The sequence below is a fragment of the Gallinula chloropus genome, assembly GCF_964237585.1.
Source record: "Gallinula chloropus genome assembly, chromosome: 23".
NCBI lineage: Eukaryota > Metazoa > Chordata > Aves > Gruiformes > Rallidae > Gallinula > Gallinula chloropus.
The window spans coordinates 5,295,571-5,312,180 of record NC_140108.1 but is presented as its reverse complement, the minus strand read 5'-3'; the positions used below and the strand labels follow the sequence as shown (position 1 = coordinate 5,312,180).

Genomic DNA, 16,610 nt, shown 5'->3' with positions numbered 1-16,610 from the left:
GCAGCAGCAAAGGGCCTGAGCTTTGCTTCTGGGGAATTCAAGGTATAATTTAGCAAGGGACACAAGGACCTGTTTTAAAAGGGAAGTGAGGAGGCAACGTGTGCTCAAGTACCCCCCCAAAAAAAAGGAATAAAACAGAAAGACTCCAACCAGACTCCTACAACCTTTGGGGAGGAGGAGAAAGCCTCATCACCAGGCTGTTCACACATCCTTACAGCGATGGCCAGTTGCATCCCACTCCCATGGGTAGTCAGCTTAAACTTCCTTTCCCCCAGATTTGATGGGAGGGGGACAGGAGGTGGCAGTGGAGCCTGTTGTCACCCCAAGGGACCCATTAAACACAAGGAAAGGTCCCCAGACTGCAGCTGGGGGAGAAGCCAGAGGAAAAGCTCAGTCTGGAGAAGAAGTCTCCAAATCACACTATTTTAGGGGGAAATAAAATAAAACAGAAGCCATAAGGTTTCTCCTCCCTCTGATTTGTTTTTTTTTAACCCAAATTTTCCAGGCTACAGGAATCTCCTGGGACACAAGTACCAGAAGCCACCTTGAAGGAGCTGGTTCACGTGGGACCCCCAGATCTAAATCCAAACCTCACTCACCATCCCTGCTCTGAAGAGCTCAGCCAAACCCTCTTTCTCCAGAACAAATCCTTGCTGCCCTCTCCGGACCCCCCCTGTGCAGGGGGATACCCAGCCCAGGGCTCCATATCCCGGCGGCGGGGCCACAACTGCTCCCGGGGCTCCCAGCTGCCCGGGTAGGATGAGGATGGCTGGGAGGAAGGCAGGAGGGCATCGCTTCCCGAAACTTCCCTGCCGAGGCCACGGGGTGGCAGCAGGTATCTGCTGATGGAGAGCGCCCAGGCAGGGACCAGCGCCCTGCAGCACCGCCTGATGCTCGGCACCAGCTCTGCTCACTCCCCCTCCCCAAAAAACTAAGGCAGAGGTGAGAAGAGGAGCAGTTTGCTCTGAGGAGATGGTTTGGTCAACTTTGGGAAGGTCTTCCCTCTGGAGAGAGGGTCCCCTCCTCCCCATCGCTACAGGATAAGGGGACACACAAGTGACCTCTGTGTGACAACCCCTTTCTCCCCAGGGGCTCCCAAACCCCCTCCCCTCCCTGAAAGTGGGCAAGTAGGGCCAAAAGCACCATGGCCAGGAGGGCAACCAAGCCAGCAGCCTTCCCTGCAGCCTGGGTGGCCCTTCTGGGGGCCTTTTTGGGGCCATCAGGACCTGGTTTGCTGCCAACCTCCTGATGTACCCAGGTGCTTCACAGCCTTGGACCACTGAAGGGGCACCCACATATTCTTAATGCCACAGAGGAACTTGAACCTGAGTCCCATCCTTATTGCTGAATGGGCAGCAGGAATATGGCAGCCAACAGCTGCCCCAGGCCCTGCAAAGGTCTTTACAGGCAGGAGGATGTGTTCAAACATCCCTCCAGCCCTTGATGGGTAGTTGTGCCTGAGGGCACAGCTCTTGGACCATGGGCCAGTCCTGTGGAAGCTGCAGCTCCAGGTACGTGTCAGGGTTAAATCCCTCAGGTCTTGCAGGAGCTGCAGTTCTGGGAACAGTCACCCATCCCTCAGGTAGAGATATAGGACAGGGAAGGAGGTCAGGCTGGAGGAGGTGTGGGCAGTCACATTCCACAGCCAGATGCTGCAGACCAGCTTTGAGAAGCTTGGCTGGTGGACTTGAAGGCACTGGTGGTTGAGTTGGCACAGAGGACAGAAGGTTGGAGGGTTGGAGGCCCCACACCACTCATCCCATCACCCCTATTCCTAGGGCCACCCCAGCAGTGAGAAGGGAGCTGCCAATCCTCCCCCCCACAACACAGGTCCTGCCTGCTCCCACCAGCAAGCCTGCTGCTTGCCACAATGCCCTGCTTGTTGCACAACAGAGACCTTTAAACATCAAGGCAAACATGACATTTTGGAAAGGAGAGATCTTAATAAGACATCTGAGCTTAATCACTCCACCCCTGGCAGAAACACACTGTGATTTATCACCAAAAGCAAGTGTGGGGACAACACGGTGCAACACCACTGAAGCCAGTCTGGAGGGATGCTGGGCTCTGGTTCCATTCCCATTCCCACTGCATCCTCTAGAGTTTTTATTAGCAATTTATTTTCTATTCTACTCATAACACATTGGTCATAACAACATGTTTTGGCTCCACTTGAGCTGGGCAACTGCTGCTGCAGAGACATCACAGCAACTCCCATGCCAAAACCAGCTCCATCTCAAGCCCTCTTTGAGGTCACAGTAGGTAAATGTACCACCAGACTATTTGGGGTTTTTGCTAGACATTGTTCTTTGACCCAAAAGGTCTTGTTTCCCATTCAGGAAACAGGAAAGCATCTTTCCAGGGAAGCAAATTAAACCTGGGTGCTTTATCTAGACATACTTCCAAGCCTGATCTTGGGAGGAAAAGCAGGTGAAATGCTGGACTAAGTCAGCTTGGGACTGCAACAGAACCAGGCCAACTGATGACAATGCAACCCTACCTTCTAGATTCAAAAGCTCAGGGAAAAAGGGATTTACAAGGAGCAGCTGGATGTCCCAACCACCCTACATGACCAGCAGCACTCCTTCCTTCATGTCCCACAGCCACAAAATCCCTCCTTCCACCTCTCAGTTAGAAATTGCTTTAAGCACAGCTAAGATCCCAAAGAATTTCAGAGGACACCCTGGAGGCACCTGCAAGAGGTGACTGTGCAGGGATGGAGGAAAACACTCTGGAGAGCAGGAGCAGGGAGAAGACAGAGGTCTGGTGTCAAAGAGAGGGTCTGTGTGGTTTCACCAAAGCCCAGGACCCAGTTTTAGAAGGCTTAGCTTAAAGCTGTGTTACAGTTTCAGTTCTGCCAGCCTTGCTTGACAGCAGGGAGGACCACAGCAAGGCACTGGATGCTCTCTGCATCCACACAGCCCAAGGTCAGCCCAAAGACACGCTCCAAAACACCCAAGGCTTGGGATACAGCTTTACATCACATCACCCTTCCCACCTCCATTAGGAACACACATCCAGGGCCTGATCCATCAGAGCTACCACACAAAAGCTTTAAGTCTTTGGAGGGGGGAATAAACCCCCCCCCCCAAACCCTGACACTTGGCCAACCTGAGGCTTTCAACTCCCCAGGAGCAGAACGAGACCGAGCCCAAGCCTGATTTTAATTCTGCATGGATCCCAAGCCCCCCTCCTCCCAGGATTTCCACCCTTTAGAAGTTAATTCCCCAGCAACTTTATTTTAGAGCAATTTTCAGTTCCCATTACACCCGCTGCGCTGGGCGATAAGTGTGCAGCTCGTCTACTATCTAACTCTCTCCAGCCTGGGAAGATAGCTCTGCCTCTCCCCAGAAGAGCGGAGGTGATGTTTGGAAAGTGGGCCTATGGATTATGATAAGGGAATGGGTGGTTTTATATGCTGAGCAGGACACCACCACCACCCCCCTCCTCCTTTACCTGGCCTTGCGCAGGCTATTTGCCATGCTGCTCTATCTGCTATCAATAGGAAACAGTCAAGTGCAGGCAGCGTGTTAGAGCAAAAAGACCCTTCTTTTGCAGATACAGCATCATCCAAGGCTAATAGAACCATGGGCTTGAAAAAATTATACAGGTAATGGCTTCAAAAAAAGAAAAAAAGACACAAAACCCCCCAAAAAAGTGTCTTGAAGACGTAAAGATTTCAGTTTTAAGGGACAAAAAGCAAGGGGGGGAGAGCGATTCTGCTGTTCCAGGAGAAGAAATCCTTTTGGAGGCTTGTTAATTTGTTTTTCTTAATGCTGAGAAGTAACTTGTGAACGTTAAATATCTGCTTGTAGGGAGAGGGGCTCCCCCCCCCCTCCCCAAACCCTGCTTCCCATTACACCGGGCATCCTTCCAGCCGGTGTAACTGCACTGAAGTCAATGGGTTACTTTGGATTGCAGCCAAAATAATTCAGATCAAAATCTCCTCCTGTGTTTGTGTTCTGGGAACCTGATCCCACATCACCACTGCCCAAGGAGCCAGGTATTACCGTGCCCGGTTTTACTTCTCCCAGCTCAGGGATGGACATCTCCAGAAGGCTTTAATGGTGCCAGAAACCAGGGGCCACTCTTCAAATACTTAAGCATATTGGAAGCAAAACAATCAAATTACCTGCTTTCAACAGTTTGTCACCTATGTCAAATATTAAAGCAAAGCAATTGATTAAGGAGAGGAATTAAGAAGAAAACCTCTCCCCTCCTTCCCAAGGAAAACGCCGGAAATTAGAATTGACTCTTGGAGCAGAAATAACCCCTCCTGCCCTGTTTACTAGGGTTTTCAGAGGATTTTTCCTCCCCCCTCCAACTTTATGGTGCGTTAGCCACCGGGTTGGCTTTCATCTCAAGGCCCTGAACTGGTCTTAGCCAAAAGAAATGATATTTAAAAGTCAGCGCCAAATGAAAGCAAGTCGTGTTGTGTGTGTGTGTGTGTGTGTCCCAAGCTGCACACCGAGGGGCTCTTTGGAGCCTGAGCCCATCCTTTGCATGGTTAATGTTGAATATAACATAACCCTCCCTCTAGTGCTGTTCCCAAACGCTTCTTTAGGCTGAAAGCTGTTCTGCAAAGGCTCTCGTGGACTTTGTACCCAGCTGAAATCTCAGCACCGGACTCAACTAACTCAAGAGCATCTTCCGTGCCCTGTGGGAGAGCAGCGTGGAGAGCCCATCCTCTGCGTGGTTAGTGTTGAATATAATATAACCCTCCCTCTCTTGCTGTTCCTAAACACTTTTTTAGACTGAAAGCTGTTCTGCAAAGGACCTCATGGACTTCGTACCCAGCTGAAATCTCAGCACCAGACTCAACTAACTCAAGAGCATCTTCTGTGCCCTTTGGGAGAGCAACGTGGTACAGATCAGAGACTGTGTGCCCACATCTGGCTGGGCACAAGCAAACCAGAGACATATATACACAGAATTGAGATAGTTTAAGAGGTCTTATCCTCCTACAGACTCTACAGTTGCAGACATCCCACCAGCACAAGCCCCACCACCACTCTCCAACTCCAGATCCAGCTTGTCACAGAATCACAAGGTTGGAAAAGACCTTTAAGATCATCAAATCCAACCATTCCCATCCTAACCTAAACCATATCCTTAAGCACCTCATCCAGCCTTTCTTTGAACACATCCAGGAAAAACCTGGATGGTCACACCATGCATGGGGGAAAAAACCCCACCCAGGGAAAGCTCCCCTTGACTTCCCTTCCCTGGGTAGCAGTTCAGATGTTGATCTCCCAGGGTTCCTATTAGATTTCAGTGACAGCCAATTGCAATTTTAATATCTGCTTAATTATTCTTCTGCCAACCCAAGCAGCAGCGATTATTGCATGAGATTAAGCGCTGCAAGGCTGAGCCGCGTGCAAATTTCTCTCTGTGTTTCTGGAGACTTATCTCCTTCAGACAAAAAAAAAAATTATGCATTTCTTAGACCAGGATTCTTCTTTTTTTCCATCTCCCCCCTTTCGTGTTTTGTCTCACTGTGAATTGGTGTGATCACTATTGTGGGATGATAAAAAAAAAATAGATGGAAAAATGTATTTAATAAAGAAAGAAGGAAGAGAAAACACCACTGAGGCTTCACACTGGAAAAGCAAACAGCTTCATCTGGATTTCAGGGAGGTTTTCCAATGGTACTTTAAGAAAACACTCTACAGAAGCAGGACATGCTGCTCCTGCCTGCACAGGAGGAATACAACCCCTCATCCCAAGCACTCCTGGGCTGGGATGAAGGCAGAGCTCCCCATCTCCATGTGCACCATTCATAAGACCAGAGAGAGCTGCTCTTCTCCACACAACCCCCCCTAAGCATTGCCTTAATCTAAATTGAGACAGAAGTCCCAACCTAGCATTCAAATTAGACAAAACCAAACAATATAGGGGCTCTTTTTCCCCCCTTTATTTTCTCCCCCCACTTCAAACATTACCTGGCCATCAAAGGTATCACCTATGAGAAACAGCTCAGCATTGCTGAGAGTCTTAAGCCTGGGGAGAGTAGCAGGGTGCAGGGGTTTGCCCAGGCAGGGGGTGGGAGCCCTTAACTTAGTAGCTAATAAAACATTTTCCTCCCTATTGTAGCAGCCTCCTCCCACCTCCTGACCTTTTTCCTCTTGGAGTAATTAGAAGCTACCTGGTGGGAATGAAAGGGAGGAATTGGAGGTTTGCTCAGTGGGATTTAACCTTTTCTTCCCCCCACCCCCCCCATCTCTGCCCTGTGCTTGTTGCTTCTCTGTTCCTCAGCACTGAAAGCATCCAAAATTTGAAGTAGCTTTTGGGGAGGGATGCATGGCTTCATGCTAATCACTCCAGGGAGTTACAACTCCTTGGAAACTCAGGAGCAGAGCCCAGGAGGAGCCACTAAGCATTGTTGCTCCATAGAGCTCATACACAAGACAGTAAGAAGGTAAAGGGAACATTACCTACTAAGAGGTTCCACAAAAGATAAATACAGGAGCCTGGAGCAAGAAGAAGAATTAAACCAGTAGTTTTAGGGATGATGTCCAGTCCCTCAGCCAGAACAGCTTGGCTCTCTTCTAGTACCCCAAGGGAAGCCCGTAAACCAGCCTCCCAAGGAGTAAACCACATTGCACAACAGCACACCAGGTTGGAAAACAACTGATTTATGGCTTACACTACTCACCCAGTGATTTATAGTTAACAATTAAAAAAGCAAACCAAACATAAGGAACATCCTCAAGGAGCTCAGTCCATTCCTGCATTTACATCACCAATAGTCAGGAGCATCCTCTCCAACACAAGGCTCAGAGCAAAAAAACTCTCTTCCAGCCTGCCTGAAGCCACTTATAAAGGCCTAACCTCACTTCCTACTGCTTTACTCACTGTAGGATTACTTACTACATTGCATTCCTTCACTCAAGCTACCGTCCCAGCAATAAATTAGCACCAACAACAACCTCAGAAGCCCCTGCAAGGCAAGGGTGATAAACAACCAGGTCAAGCACAGAAAGCTCAGGCTAACAAGATAAGAGACAATGCTTTTAGGAACATTAATATCTTTTAACAGTTTCAGCAAAGATTTTACATAAGGCTTATATCAACCTCAGAGACCAAACACACAAATAACAAACCCAACAGTTTATAAAAATAACCCCCAAACCAGCAATTCCACAGCACTTACCTGAAGGTTGAAGAAACCAGCCCAGACATAAAAATGAAGCTTCCAGAACTTGCAAAGCTTAACTACTTCTAGCTGCTTCATAAGTGCCTTCTTTCTATCAGCCTTAAAAGTTTGGGGAGGATTTCAAGTACTTTCTAAGCCCTTTTCTCCTCTATTTGTGCTCCTTGGGAGCCTCAAAGCAACTGAGCCAAACCCTGAGCAGCTCCCCAAATACCCACACCTGGGTCTCACAGAGCCCAGGTGGGTCATGCCCCCTCCTCTACGATGAGCTTGGGTGCTATAAAAAGCAGCAGCTGCTCCCTGCCCCTTCCCCCCACCCAGGGAGCATCCTGCCCTGTGATGCTTGGTAGGTGCTTTGCTCACTGCTCTTTAAGCTAAATAATGTTATAATGTTGTTTCACCACATGTAATCCTGAGGTTTGTTGGTTGTGGTTAAGCTGTGAAGGTGTATTGTGGGGGGGGTTAATTCTCAGGGCTGTAATTAAGCACTCAAAGAGGGTTTCTAACAATTATTTCTTCATGTAATAGCACACACTAAAGGCAGCTCTGCTTAGACAATGCTGGAGCTCAATGCCAGGCCTGAACTGCAATGGGATTAAAAAGCAGGGTTTGGGTGGAGATGCCAAGTAATTTTGAATGAGGAAGTCTGAAGTAACTTGGAGTTGCAGCAGCAAGCCCTGTGTAGCTGTGCAGTGCTTCTGCTCCAGCCCCTGTGGGTCCCAGGCTGCTGGTGCTGTGAGATTCCCATCAGTGGCTCTTGCTGTGTTTCTGTGCAGCAGAGTGCAAGGAGGAGCTGCTTTCAGGATGCTACCTGTATATAGGCATTAAAAAGCACAGCCCAGACCATCTTCCTTCATCCACTTGCTTTCCTCCTTTCCTGCCTGGGTATTAATTCCTCTTTCCTTGAGGAAAAACCTTTCCCCACTGGGAGGGGAAGTACTAGGGGCAAGCTGCCCAAGCAGAGCATCTCTAAATCATACAATCACAGGGGTTAGAAGGGATATTGGGAGATCATTGGGTCCAACCCCCAAATGCTGCTCCTGAGAGCAGATCTGGTGTTGCTACAAGCTGTGTACTCACCTAGTAAAGCTTCTCCTTAAACCTCCTCCCCAAGGAGAGGAGGTGATGGTGAATAGTGCTGTGCCTTCAAAGCTGAGTCTTTTCAGGACACAGGTGAGCTGGAAACTATGAGGGAGAAGGGGAAGAAGCCTTTGCAAAGGCACTTTTTTGATCTACCTTAACAACTGCTATAGAGAATTAAACTGAATTCATTTCTGTGATGAAGGAATTAATGGCAATGCGGAGAATCAGGCTCAGGTAGGAGACTTGAATCCAAAGAAGGGAATAAAGCCTTGAAATTCAAATGAAAAAATTATTATATAAGCATAAAGGGAAGCTATTTTACACCTGTAAGACTAAATGTATAAATATGAAGCAACTGCTCCCTCTGGGAAGAGAGGATTGTGCTTTTAATTCACCCAGACAAATATGCAGCTTGGCTCCATCTGATTCCTTACACTTCAGGAAAGACCAAACCAAACCCTTTGTGGCTCCTTCCCTCCATGCTCCTGACTTCTTCCAGGGCTTCTCACTGCTGCCACGATCTTCTGTGTGCTGGGAGCATCCTGGGGCTAGAGCAGGCAGTGAGGTAGGAGCCCTGTGCTCTGGTTTACTGGTTCTCCAAGGGTTTCTTCAGGCTCTGTGCCCTCCTTGCCTACACAAAGGGCTGTAGCTGCAGTAGATTCAGCTCCCAGAAAATTCCAGGCAGCTGCAGAAGCTCTGAGAGTGGCTGGGCTGTTATGGACAGGCATCTGGGTGTAGTTTCTTTATCCCCCTGGTGTAAGGATGGAAGAGTGATGTCTTTATGGGGGTGAGAAATGTTCTGGCCCTGAGTACTGGAGTGGGACTAATCTGGGAGCAGGTGAGTTATGAGCCAGATAACAGGGGATTTGGATGTTATACCCAGTGCAGAGGCAGCTTGAGTTATTTGAGGGCAGGTGCTCTGTTCTTCTCTGCAAATCCATCTTTTGCATGCCTGAAGCTGGGTGTCTCAAAGGCACCCTAAAATTGCCAACACACACACACCCCTTGCTCCCAAACTCTCTTCTTAAAGCACGATGGCTCCTGGGTGCTCAGCATCAGTATTCACCTTCCTGGGAGCAGTTGTGTCCTTTGCCCCCTTCTCCAACAGCCTGTTCCCTCAAGAGAGATAAATCTCTAAGCCTGGGAAGGTACAGAACTCAAGGAATTGTAGGGGTTGGGAGGGACCTCCAGAGATTGAGTCCAACCCCCCTGCCAAAGCAGGTTCCCTAGGACAGGTCACACAAGGTTTGGAGAATCCCCTCTTGCACCCTGACTCTTCTCCAGCAGCACCTCAACATGAGAGATGCTCAACCTTGTGTGGTGTCAGGTCCTCTTTTGGTGTGTTATTCCCAAGCAAATCAAACGCTTGGAGAAAAGTCCCCTCCCTGTCCTTGGAGGGGGTGGAAAGCCACATGAAATGGGAAGTGAGACCAGGAGCAGGAGCACAGGAATCCTGTTGTATGCAGGGAAAACCCAATTAGTCTGTGCACCCTGACAACAGTAGAACTGAGCCTTTTACCCAAGGAGTAGTTAATCTTCTTTAGAAAGACTAAGCAGAGGGACAACCAGTGGAACAGAAGTTGGTCTTGGTACCGTTGAATCTCTCCAAAGCCACTTAGAGGTTCAAAGAATGAACAAGGCCATTGCCAGCCTTATTATTTTGATTTGTTTCATGGAAATACTCTGCTCATTCCATAGATGTTATGCTTTGATAAGGTAATTGTTCAAGGGCGCAGCTTACATCCTATTAATGCTGCACTCTGGGCAAATTAAACCTGACCCAGTGGAGAGGCAGATCCGAGGGGGCCGGTGGTGGTGTGACACTCTCTGCCTTTTGTTTGGCATCCCAATGGGGAGCAGAGCTGGAGGAGTTTTATTCTGAGGGTTTTGGGTCTTTCCTTCCCTGGGAAAGAGAAAAGAGAGGAAAAAAAGCCAACCCCAAATAAGCACATTAGTTTAAATAAATTAAATAAAATATTTAAATTAATTCCCATTATAGGCACAAGCTGGCAGCTTGGCTAACCTGGCTCTGTGTGGAGCTGTGGGGTCTCTGTTGGTGCAGGAGCACTTGGCATTAAGAAAAAGTGCAAAGTTTTCCTTTTAGGAATGGCTCAGGAAGTGGAAAGTGGAGGCTCCTTACTTTAGGGCTCCCATAACCCTGTCGACTGGTGGTGTGGCACTTTTTTTCCTTCTCTAGCAATGGAGTTAAGGGTATCTCTGGCAAATAAGCAGAGCTTTGTGTGCCTTAAATGAGGAGGAAAGAGGAGAATTGGAGACTGGAGTGATGCTTTCTGTGCAACCTGAGGGCCAGGCTCTGGAGCTGAGGAACCAAACAAGGACTTTATCTTTCCCATCCCAACGTTCTCCGTTGCTTCTACCCCCGCCCCCCCCCCCCCCCCACTGCAACCAAGAGCAGATCTTTGCAATAAATATGTGTCACTTCATGTCCACAGCCAGCTTCAAGATGCTGCCTTACCAGAGGATGCTCCATGTCTTCAGATATGTTGGAGAGGACTTCTGCATCCCAGGGCCAGGGATGCTGCAAGAGGCTTGAGTGGGATCAGGTACCAAACATCCACACCCAAATCCCACCTGTGGTGCTTGGCAGCATCTGGGCTTTAATGCAAATAAGAAAAATTAATTATTCTTTAGGTGCTGTTGAGGACTTTTGGTGATGGGTGGGCTTGGCTTCTCTGATCCTGGACTGGGAGCTGCTTTTCCAGCCCTCAGCCACCTTTTTAACCCAGCAGCCTGCTTTTTCCTGAGCCTGCCTTTGCTGCAAACATTCCTCCTTTCCTTTCTGGCTTTTCTAGGGGCTGGGGGGGAAAAAAACCCCTTAACCACCAAACCAACCCCTTCAGGCTGCCTGTGTTACTTTTCCCTCCCCAGTTTTCCCAATGGTCATTTTAAAAAATGCTGAAGTCCCTCAGAAACATATATATATTTTTTTTAAATCCCTGGTTTTCAAGGTGGATTTATCACCCTTTAAAGAGAGATTTATTGGATAATCGCTTAAAAAAATAATGCTTATTACTCCGGGATCTCAAATGGAAAACCTTCCCACATTAGTAATCTGCTTGTAATTGCAGAAGGTAGCAACTTTTCATTAAGTAATTCATCCCCGGGCGGTGTTTTCCCACCTCCCCCCCCCACTCCCCCTCCCCGCATCCTACTTGGGGTTGTGGGGGGGGATGTGGTGAAATTCTTCAGGTTTTATTTGACCAGATGCGATGGATCTGGTTTGGTCTTCTAAGCGGATTTCTCTCTCTTCTCTAGATCCGGATTGCTCCAGAACCGGGATGTTATCCCGGGAAAATATATTAAAATGAATAAGAAATAGGATTTTAATTGGTGGAGACTCATAATTAATGATAATTGGGGATTGGGGCTGCTGGCTTCTGGCGCGGTGTTCGCATCCCGGGGGTTTTTCTGGGCAGGTTTAACCTGGGTGCAGAATTGGATGTCGAGCCCTTTTTGGTTTTTTCCCCCACCCTCCCAAACCTGGTGATGTTCAACCCCTCCGAGTTCAAATTCAACACCTCGGAGCTGGGGAGAAAGGGGAGAAGAACCACCCCGACCCTTCCTCCCGCGAAGGATGCAGGGGGTGGATGTTGGGATGGATTTTTTTAGGAGCATCTCTAACCTCCCCCCCACACACCATCACCACCATCACCCGGTTAGGGATGCTCCTAAAAAACAAACCACTAATAACCCCAGCCCAACAAGCCCCTTCTGCTTATGAGTTGGCTTTCAGCGCTGATTTACAAGCCGCTTCTCCAAAGGGAATAGCGATATATACGGCATTTATCAACCAGAAACATACCTTAGGAAACCATGGAGATGCGCAGGGAAAGGGGGAAGCGGGGAGGAATTCTGCCCCTGTTCCTTTAAGCAGTTACTTGCTCCTTTTTCCCTGATTGATGCTTGTTTTAATCTATTGCTCGCCGCTCCCAGGAGAGAAAAGAAGGGGTCTCTCTTTTGTGAACATGGGTAATGAAGCAGAGCACCAGGCAAAAAATAAAGGGGGGGGGTTGGAAGAATTAAAGGGGTTCCCCCCCACCCCTTTCTCAGCTGGCTGCTTGGGTGCGCAGGTAACACAGACACACACACACACACACCGGCCCCCAGATCTGCATGTGAAATCGCCATTTCACCCCTGCACACTCCTTAATTGTTAGAAAAATGATTTGTGAAATTGCTTTCCAGCGGGAGCGGGGTTGGGGGGGGGGGTATCCCCATCCTCATCCCGAGGCTGGGACAGTCCGCTGTCACCCACCCCCCTCCTTAAACCACCCCCGAACAAAATTAGGGGCTGCTGCCTCATCCCACCGCGGTGCTTAAAAATAAATCACTTCTTAAATAATAATTATTATCAGTATTAATGAGTTTTTCGCTCAGTCGGAGCTGTCAGCAAGTGTTGGGGGGGGAGAAAGTGAAGTTTTTTGGGGTTTGTTTTTTTCTTTTTTGCCTGAAAGTGTCAAATCTTCCCCCAATTCCTGGAGAAAAAGGGTTGGGGGGATGCGGAGGGGAGGGAAAACAACTGCTGCGTTTGATGAGAGAGATTTTTTTCTCCCGGCGAGGTAACCCTAGAGCGGCGGGGAAGGCAGAGACCCGCTCGGGCTCTTGAGTTTAATCTTCCCCCGGTGCTGGGAGAGCAGAAACATTTAATTTTCAACTTTATTCCCAGGCTCTTCACTCCCCCCCCGCCTCCCCCCCCCATTCCCATCTAAGCAAATGAAAGGCAAATAATTGAATTACTGCCGTGCTGGAGGAATGCGGTTGAGAAGGGGCTGGTGAGGGGCTCCGACCTGGTCCCGCTCAGCTCTGCCCGTTATTTTTTTGCCTAAAACATGGGGAATTGGCGGTTTTGGGGAGGGGGAGAGGAAAGGCTCTGTCCTTTCGTTTGCTGGAGCCCCGAAGTCGGGGCTGCGCCGAGATTTGGAGACTTTGGGAGCAACTTGACACCTTGGAAAGAATTTCGGTGTTGCTTTTTTTTCTCTCTTGGTCCCGTAGTTATGGGTTTGGGGGTTATTTTGGAGGGAAGATGGGGGGGTTTTTTGGGGGGGAGGAGGGATGTTTGGGTGAATTTTCTGCGTGGAAACGCGAGAAACCCCGAATCTGGACTGTGCAGCGAGGCGGGTGCGGTTTTAGGCTGAGCTTTGCGGGTTTAGGCTGAGCTTTGCGGCTTGCGGGGAGAAGAAGAGGAAGAGGGTGAAGGATGAAGATGTGGCCGGACTGGGAAAGGGTCCAGCCAGGGGCTTTAATTTCAAAGCAAAAACCAGCACCGGCAGAAGGAAAGGGGATGGGGGGGGGGGCGTATACACAAGAGTGGTGGTGATGCCCTGAACGGGGACAGGGCTGAGATTTAAGGACCATATTTTGGGGCCAGACGGTTCAGATGAGTCGCTGGCTGCTTTATTCCACACCCCCACACCCCCCTCCCCGGATGCTTTTAAGGGAGGGGGAAAAGAAGTTTCCAGCGGTTTGCACGGCAAAGTCCTTTTACAGCTGCAAACAAAAGGGTTCGTGAGCCCTGGCGTCATGCCCCGCTGCGAGGAGGATTCCTGCCCCGCTCCTATTTTGGGGGGAAAACATTGGCTATTTGTTCAGCCGGTCCCGGGTCAACGAGCGAGCGAGCGGACAGTTCGCGGGAGAACCGCGGGGAGCAGCGGAGTCGCCCCCCGAGGCTGCTCTTCCCCCTCTCCCCGCCCCAACTCAGATGGTACCAGCTGGGCAGCTCGGAGCCTGCCCCTTAATTAAAGATGGGATGTTAATGAGGGAGTCCCTTTACCTGGGACTGGGTAAAGGAAGCGACGGGGCTGCTCAGCTGCTCCCAAAACCCCGTTCAGCGGGGCTGGGGCGGGGTGGGGGGGATGCTGAGAGCCGGGCCCAGGTGGGAACGGGGCAGGATGAGCCGCCTCCCGTCCACTGCTGGGAATTGGGGGAAAAAGCGTGTCCGCCCCTGTCCCCCCCCACACACTTCCCGGGGTGCGGGCTGTGAGGTGGTGAGGGCCGGGCTTGGGCGGGCAGCTGGGGAGGGGAATATTATTTGTTTTAATTCAAATTAAATTTTTATTTTAATTTTTAATTTTAATATTTTTATTTATTCTTATTTTTACTTTTTATTTTAACTTTTTAATTTAATTTTTATTTTAATTTTTTATTTTAATTTTTACTTTTAATTTTTATTTTAACCCACGCTGCAAACCCCCCCCCCCCTTCATATCCCCTCCTCGGACCCATCTTACCCCCCTGGTACCCGCATGGATGTTTTCGGGGGAAAAAAAAAAGGGGGGGGGAAACACCCTTAAAGGACCCCCACCACATTCCTTAATCTTTCTCCTCGCTCCTTTCGCCCCCAAATATTTTCTAACTGGTAAAGGGGGGGACCTCAGCTTTCCATCCGAAAAAAGCCAAGCCTGGTGATGAATAATATCTTTAAATAAAAAGGCGGCGAGCCCGTGGCTTTGCCTGGGAAGCTGCTGCCTCTTATTGGTCCCTCGGCCCCGGCGCGGTACCCCCTTCCCGGCCACGAATAAAAGAAAGGAGCCGGAGCCTATCACAGCTCGTTCGTCCTCCCCACGGCCCCAACTTCGGCGCTTTAACAACTTCCAAACCCTCCATCTGACATTCCCCCCCCCCCTCCACACCCACCCCCGCCTCCCTTCTCCTCCTCCTCCCACCCTTTTCCCCCCCCCCCCCCATCACCAGCATCCCTTAAGCGACAGGCACCAACCGCTTGAAAAAAAAGAGAAAAAGAGGGGGGGAAAAAAAAGGCAACAACAAAATAAGGGGGGAAACTCTGCTCTCTTCCCCCCCCTCTTCTCACTCCCACCCCCCCCCTCCTACCCAGCCCTAAGCCCAGCCCAGCACCGAGGCAACTTTGGCTGTGTCTGCTTCTCCCGGCAGTCTGGGTTACATTCCTCCGGAGCGCCCGCTCAGGCCGGTTGTGACATAGCCCTAAAACTTTAAGAGGAATTTCTGGTGGGTGATTTCCCCCCCCTCTTCCTCCTCCTTCCTCCCCTCGCCCCTTTATTACTATTATTTTTTGGTTATTCTTATTTTTTCCCTTGGAGCAAAGATTTCTCCCTTGTTTTGCAGCCGCGGGCTGGAAGAGAGAAGCGCTTCGGCTCCGAGGAGAAGCATCCCCGCAGCCCCCCAACTTCCCCCCCTCCCCTCCCCAACCCCCTCCCCGGCTCTTTCGGCTTTCCCGGGGCCACGGGGTGCCCCCCCCTGCCCCGGTTTGGACCGGACCCGCTCCGAACCCTCCCCTACCATGGCAGCTCTGCCCGGGACGGTGCCTCGGATGATGCGCCCGGCTCCGGGGCAAAACTACCCTCGCACAGGCTTCCCCTTGGAAGGTAGGTGTGGGAAAATCCCTCTTTAAACCGCTCCTTCCCTCAGCACCTCGGTATAACCCTGGGGGGGGGGGGGTGTGTGAGTGGAGGGTCGGCTGGACTGCTCCGGGTGGGGATGCAGCTCAACTTCGCAGCCTGGGGAAGGTGGTTCCCGACTTGAGCATCCAACTTCTCCCCGATATTTGGCTCCTTCTCTTCCCGCTGTAGCTGCTCCGCTCCGTCGCTGCGAAATAACCGGGTTCTGCCGCCTCCTTACCCCCCTCCCTCTTATTTAAAGTAGCTTCATGCACCCCGCAGAATTTTTAGGGGCAGGTTTGGGTTCTTTTGGGTTTATTTTATATTTAAAACCTACAAATAGCCCGACGGTTTCATTTCCCCGGTAGGATGGGGGGAAAACCAACCAAATTAGCTGTTTTCAACTTTTTTTGGAGTGGAGGGAGGAGAGGAAATAAGAAAAATAACCCTAAACTGGAGATATCCACAGTCTGCGGGTAGCCGAGATGTCCTTGGCCGGGATGGCGAGGGGAAAAGGGGGGACACTTTGTAGCTGTCACCTCGCTGAGTGTCATCCCCACCTCGCAGCGCATCAACTTTCCCCATCATCTCCTCTTCTTTTTTCCTTTGTGTTACGGGGTTATTATTTCCAGGCATTAAAAAAGAGGGAGGGGGGGAGAAAAAGAGATGGGGGGGAGGGAAAAAGAAGAGGGGAGGGGGGCAAAATTAGAGCGGGACCCGCATTTATTAAACAGGGAAAATTCATCCTGACCGTGATCAAGTGGCGAAACTCAAACCTGTGGAAAACCACGCAGGCTGCAAAACATACAAGCTGGGGGGATTTGTTGAAGTGCTTTTCTGTAGCAAATGAAGTAAAACAGACGGCAAGGGAAAGGATCAAAGGATTACAACAATATTTGCACAACATGACTGGGAATAATGAAAAGAGAGAGCGGCCGGCGGTTTTAGTACCTCTTGAATGTAAAATTGGCCACTCGAGTGTTATCTGTCGATAATGATAT

General features: G+C 49.9%; 1 protein-coding gene across 3 annotated transcripts in view; it reads left to right on the top strand.

Annotated features, from left to right (window-relative positions):
- Positions 1-15,512: 15,512 nt before the first annotated feature.
- Positions 15,513-16,610, top strand: part of PAX7 (paired box 7) — a gene marked incomplete at both ends in the record, with an annotated part of 103,222 nt that continues 102,124 nt past the window's right edge. For all 3 annotated transcript variants that reach the window (XM_084274781.1, XM_084274780.1, XM_084274782.1), the window contains one exon: positions 15,513-15,597. In XM_084274781.1, the coding sequence (XP_084130907.1) occupies positions 15,513-15,597 (85 nt within the window). The remainder of the gene's footprint in view (positions 15,598-16,610) is intronic.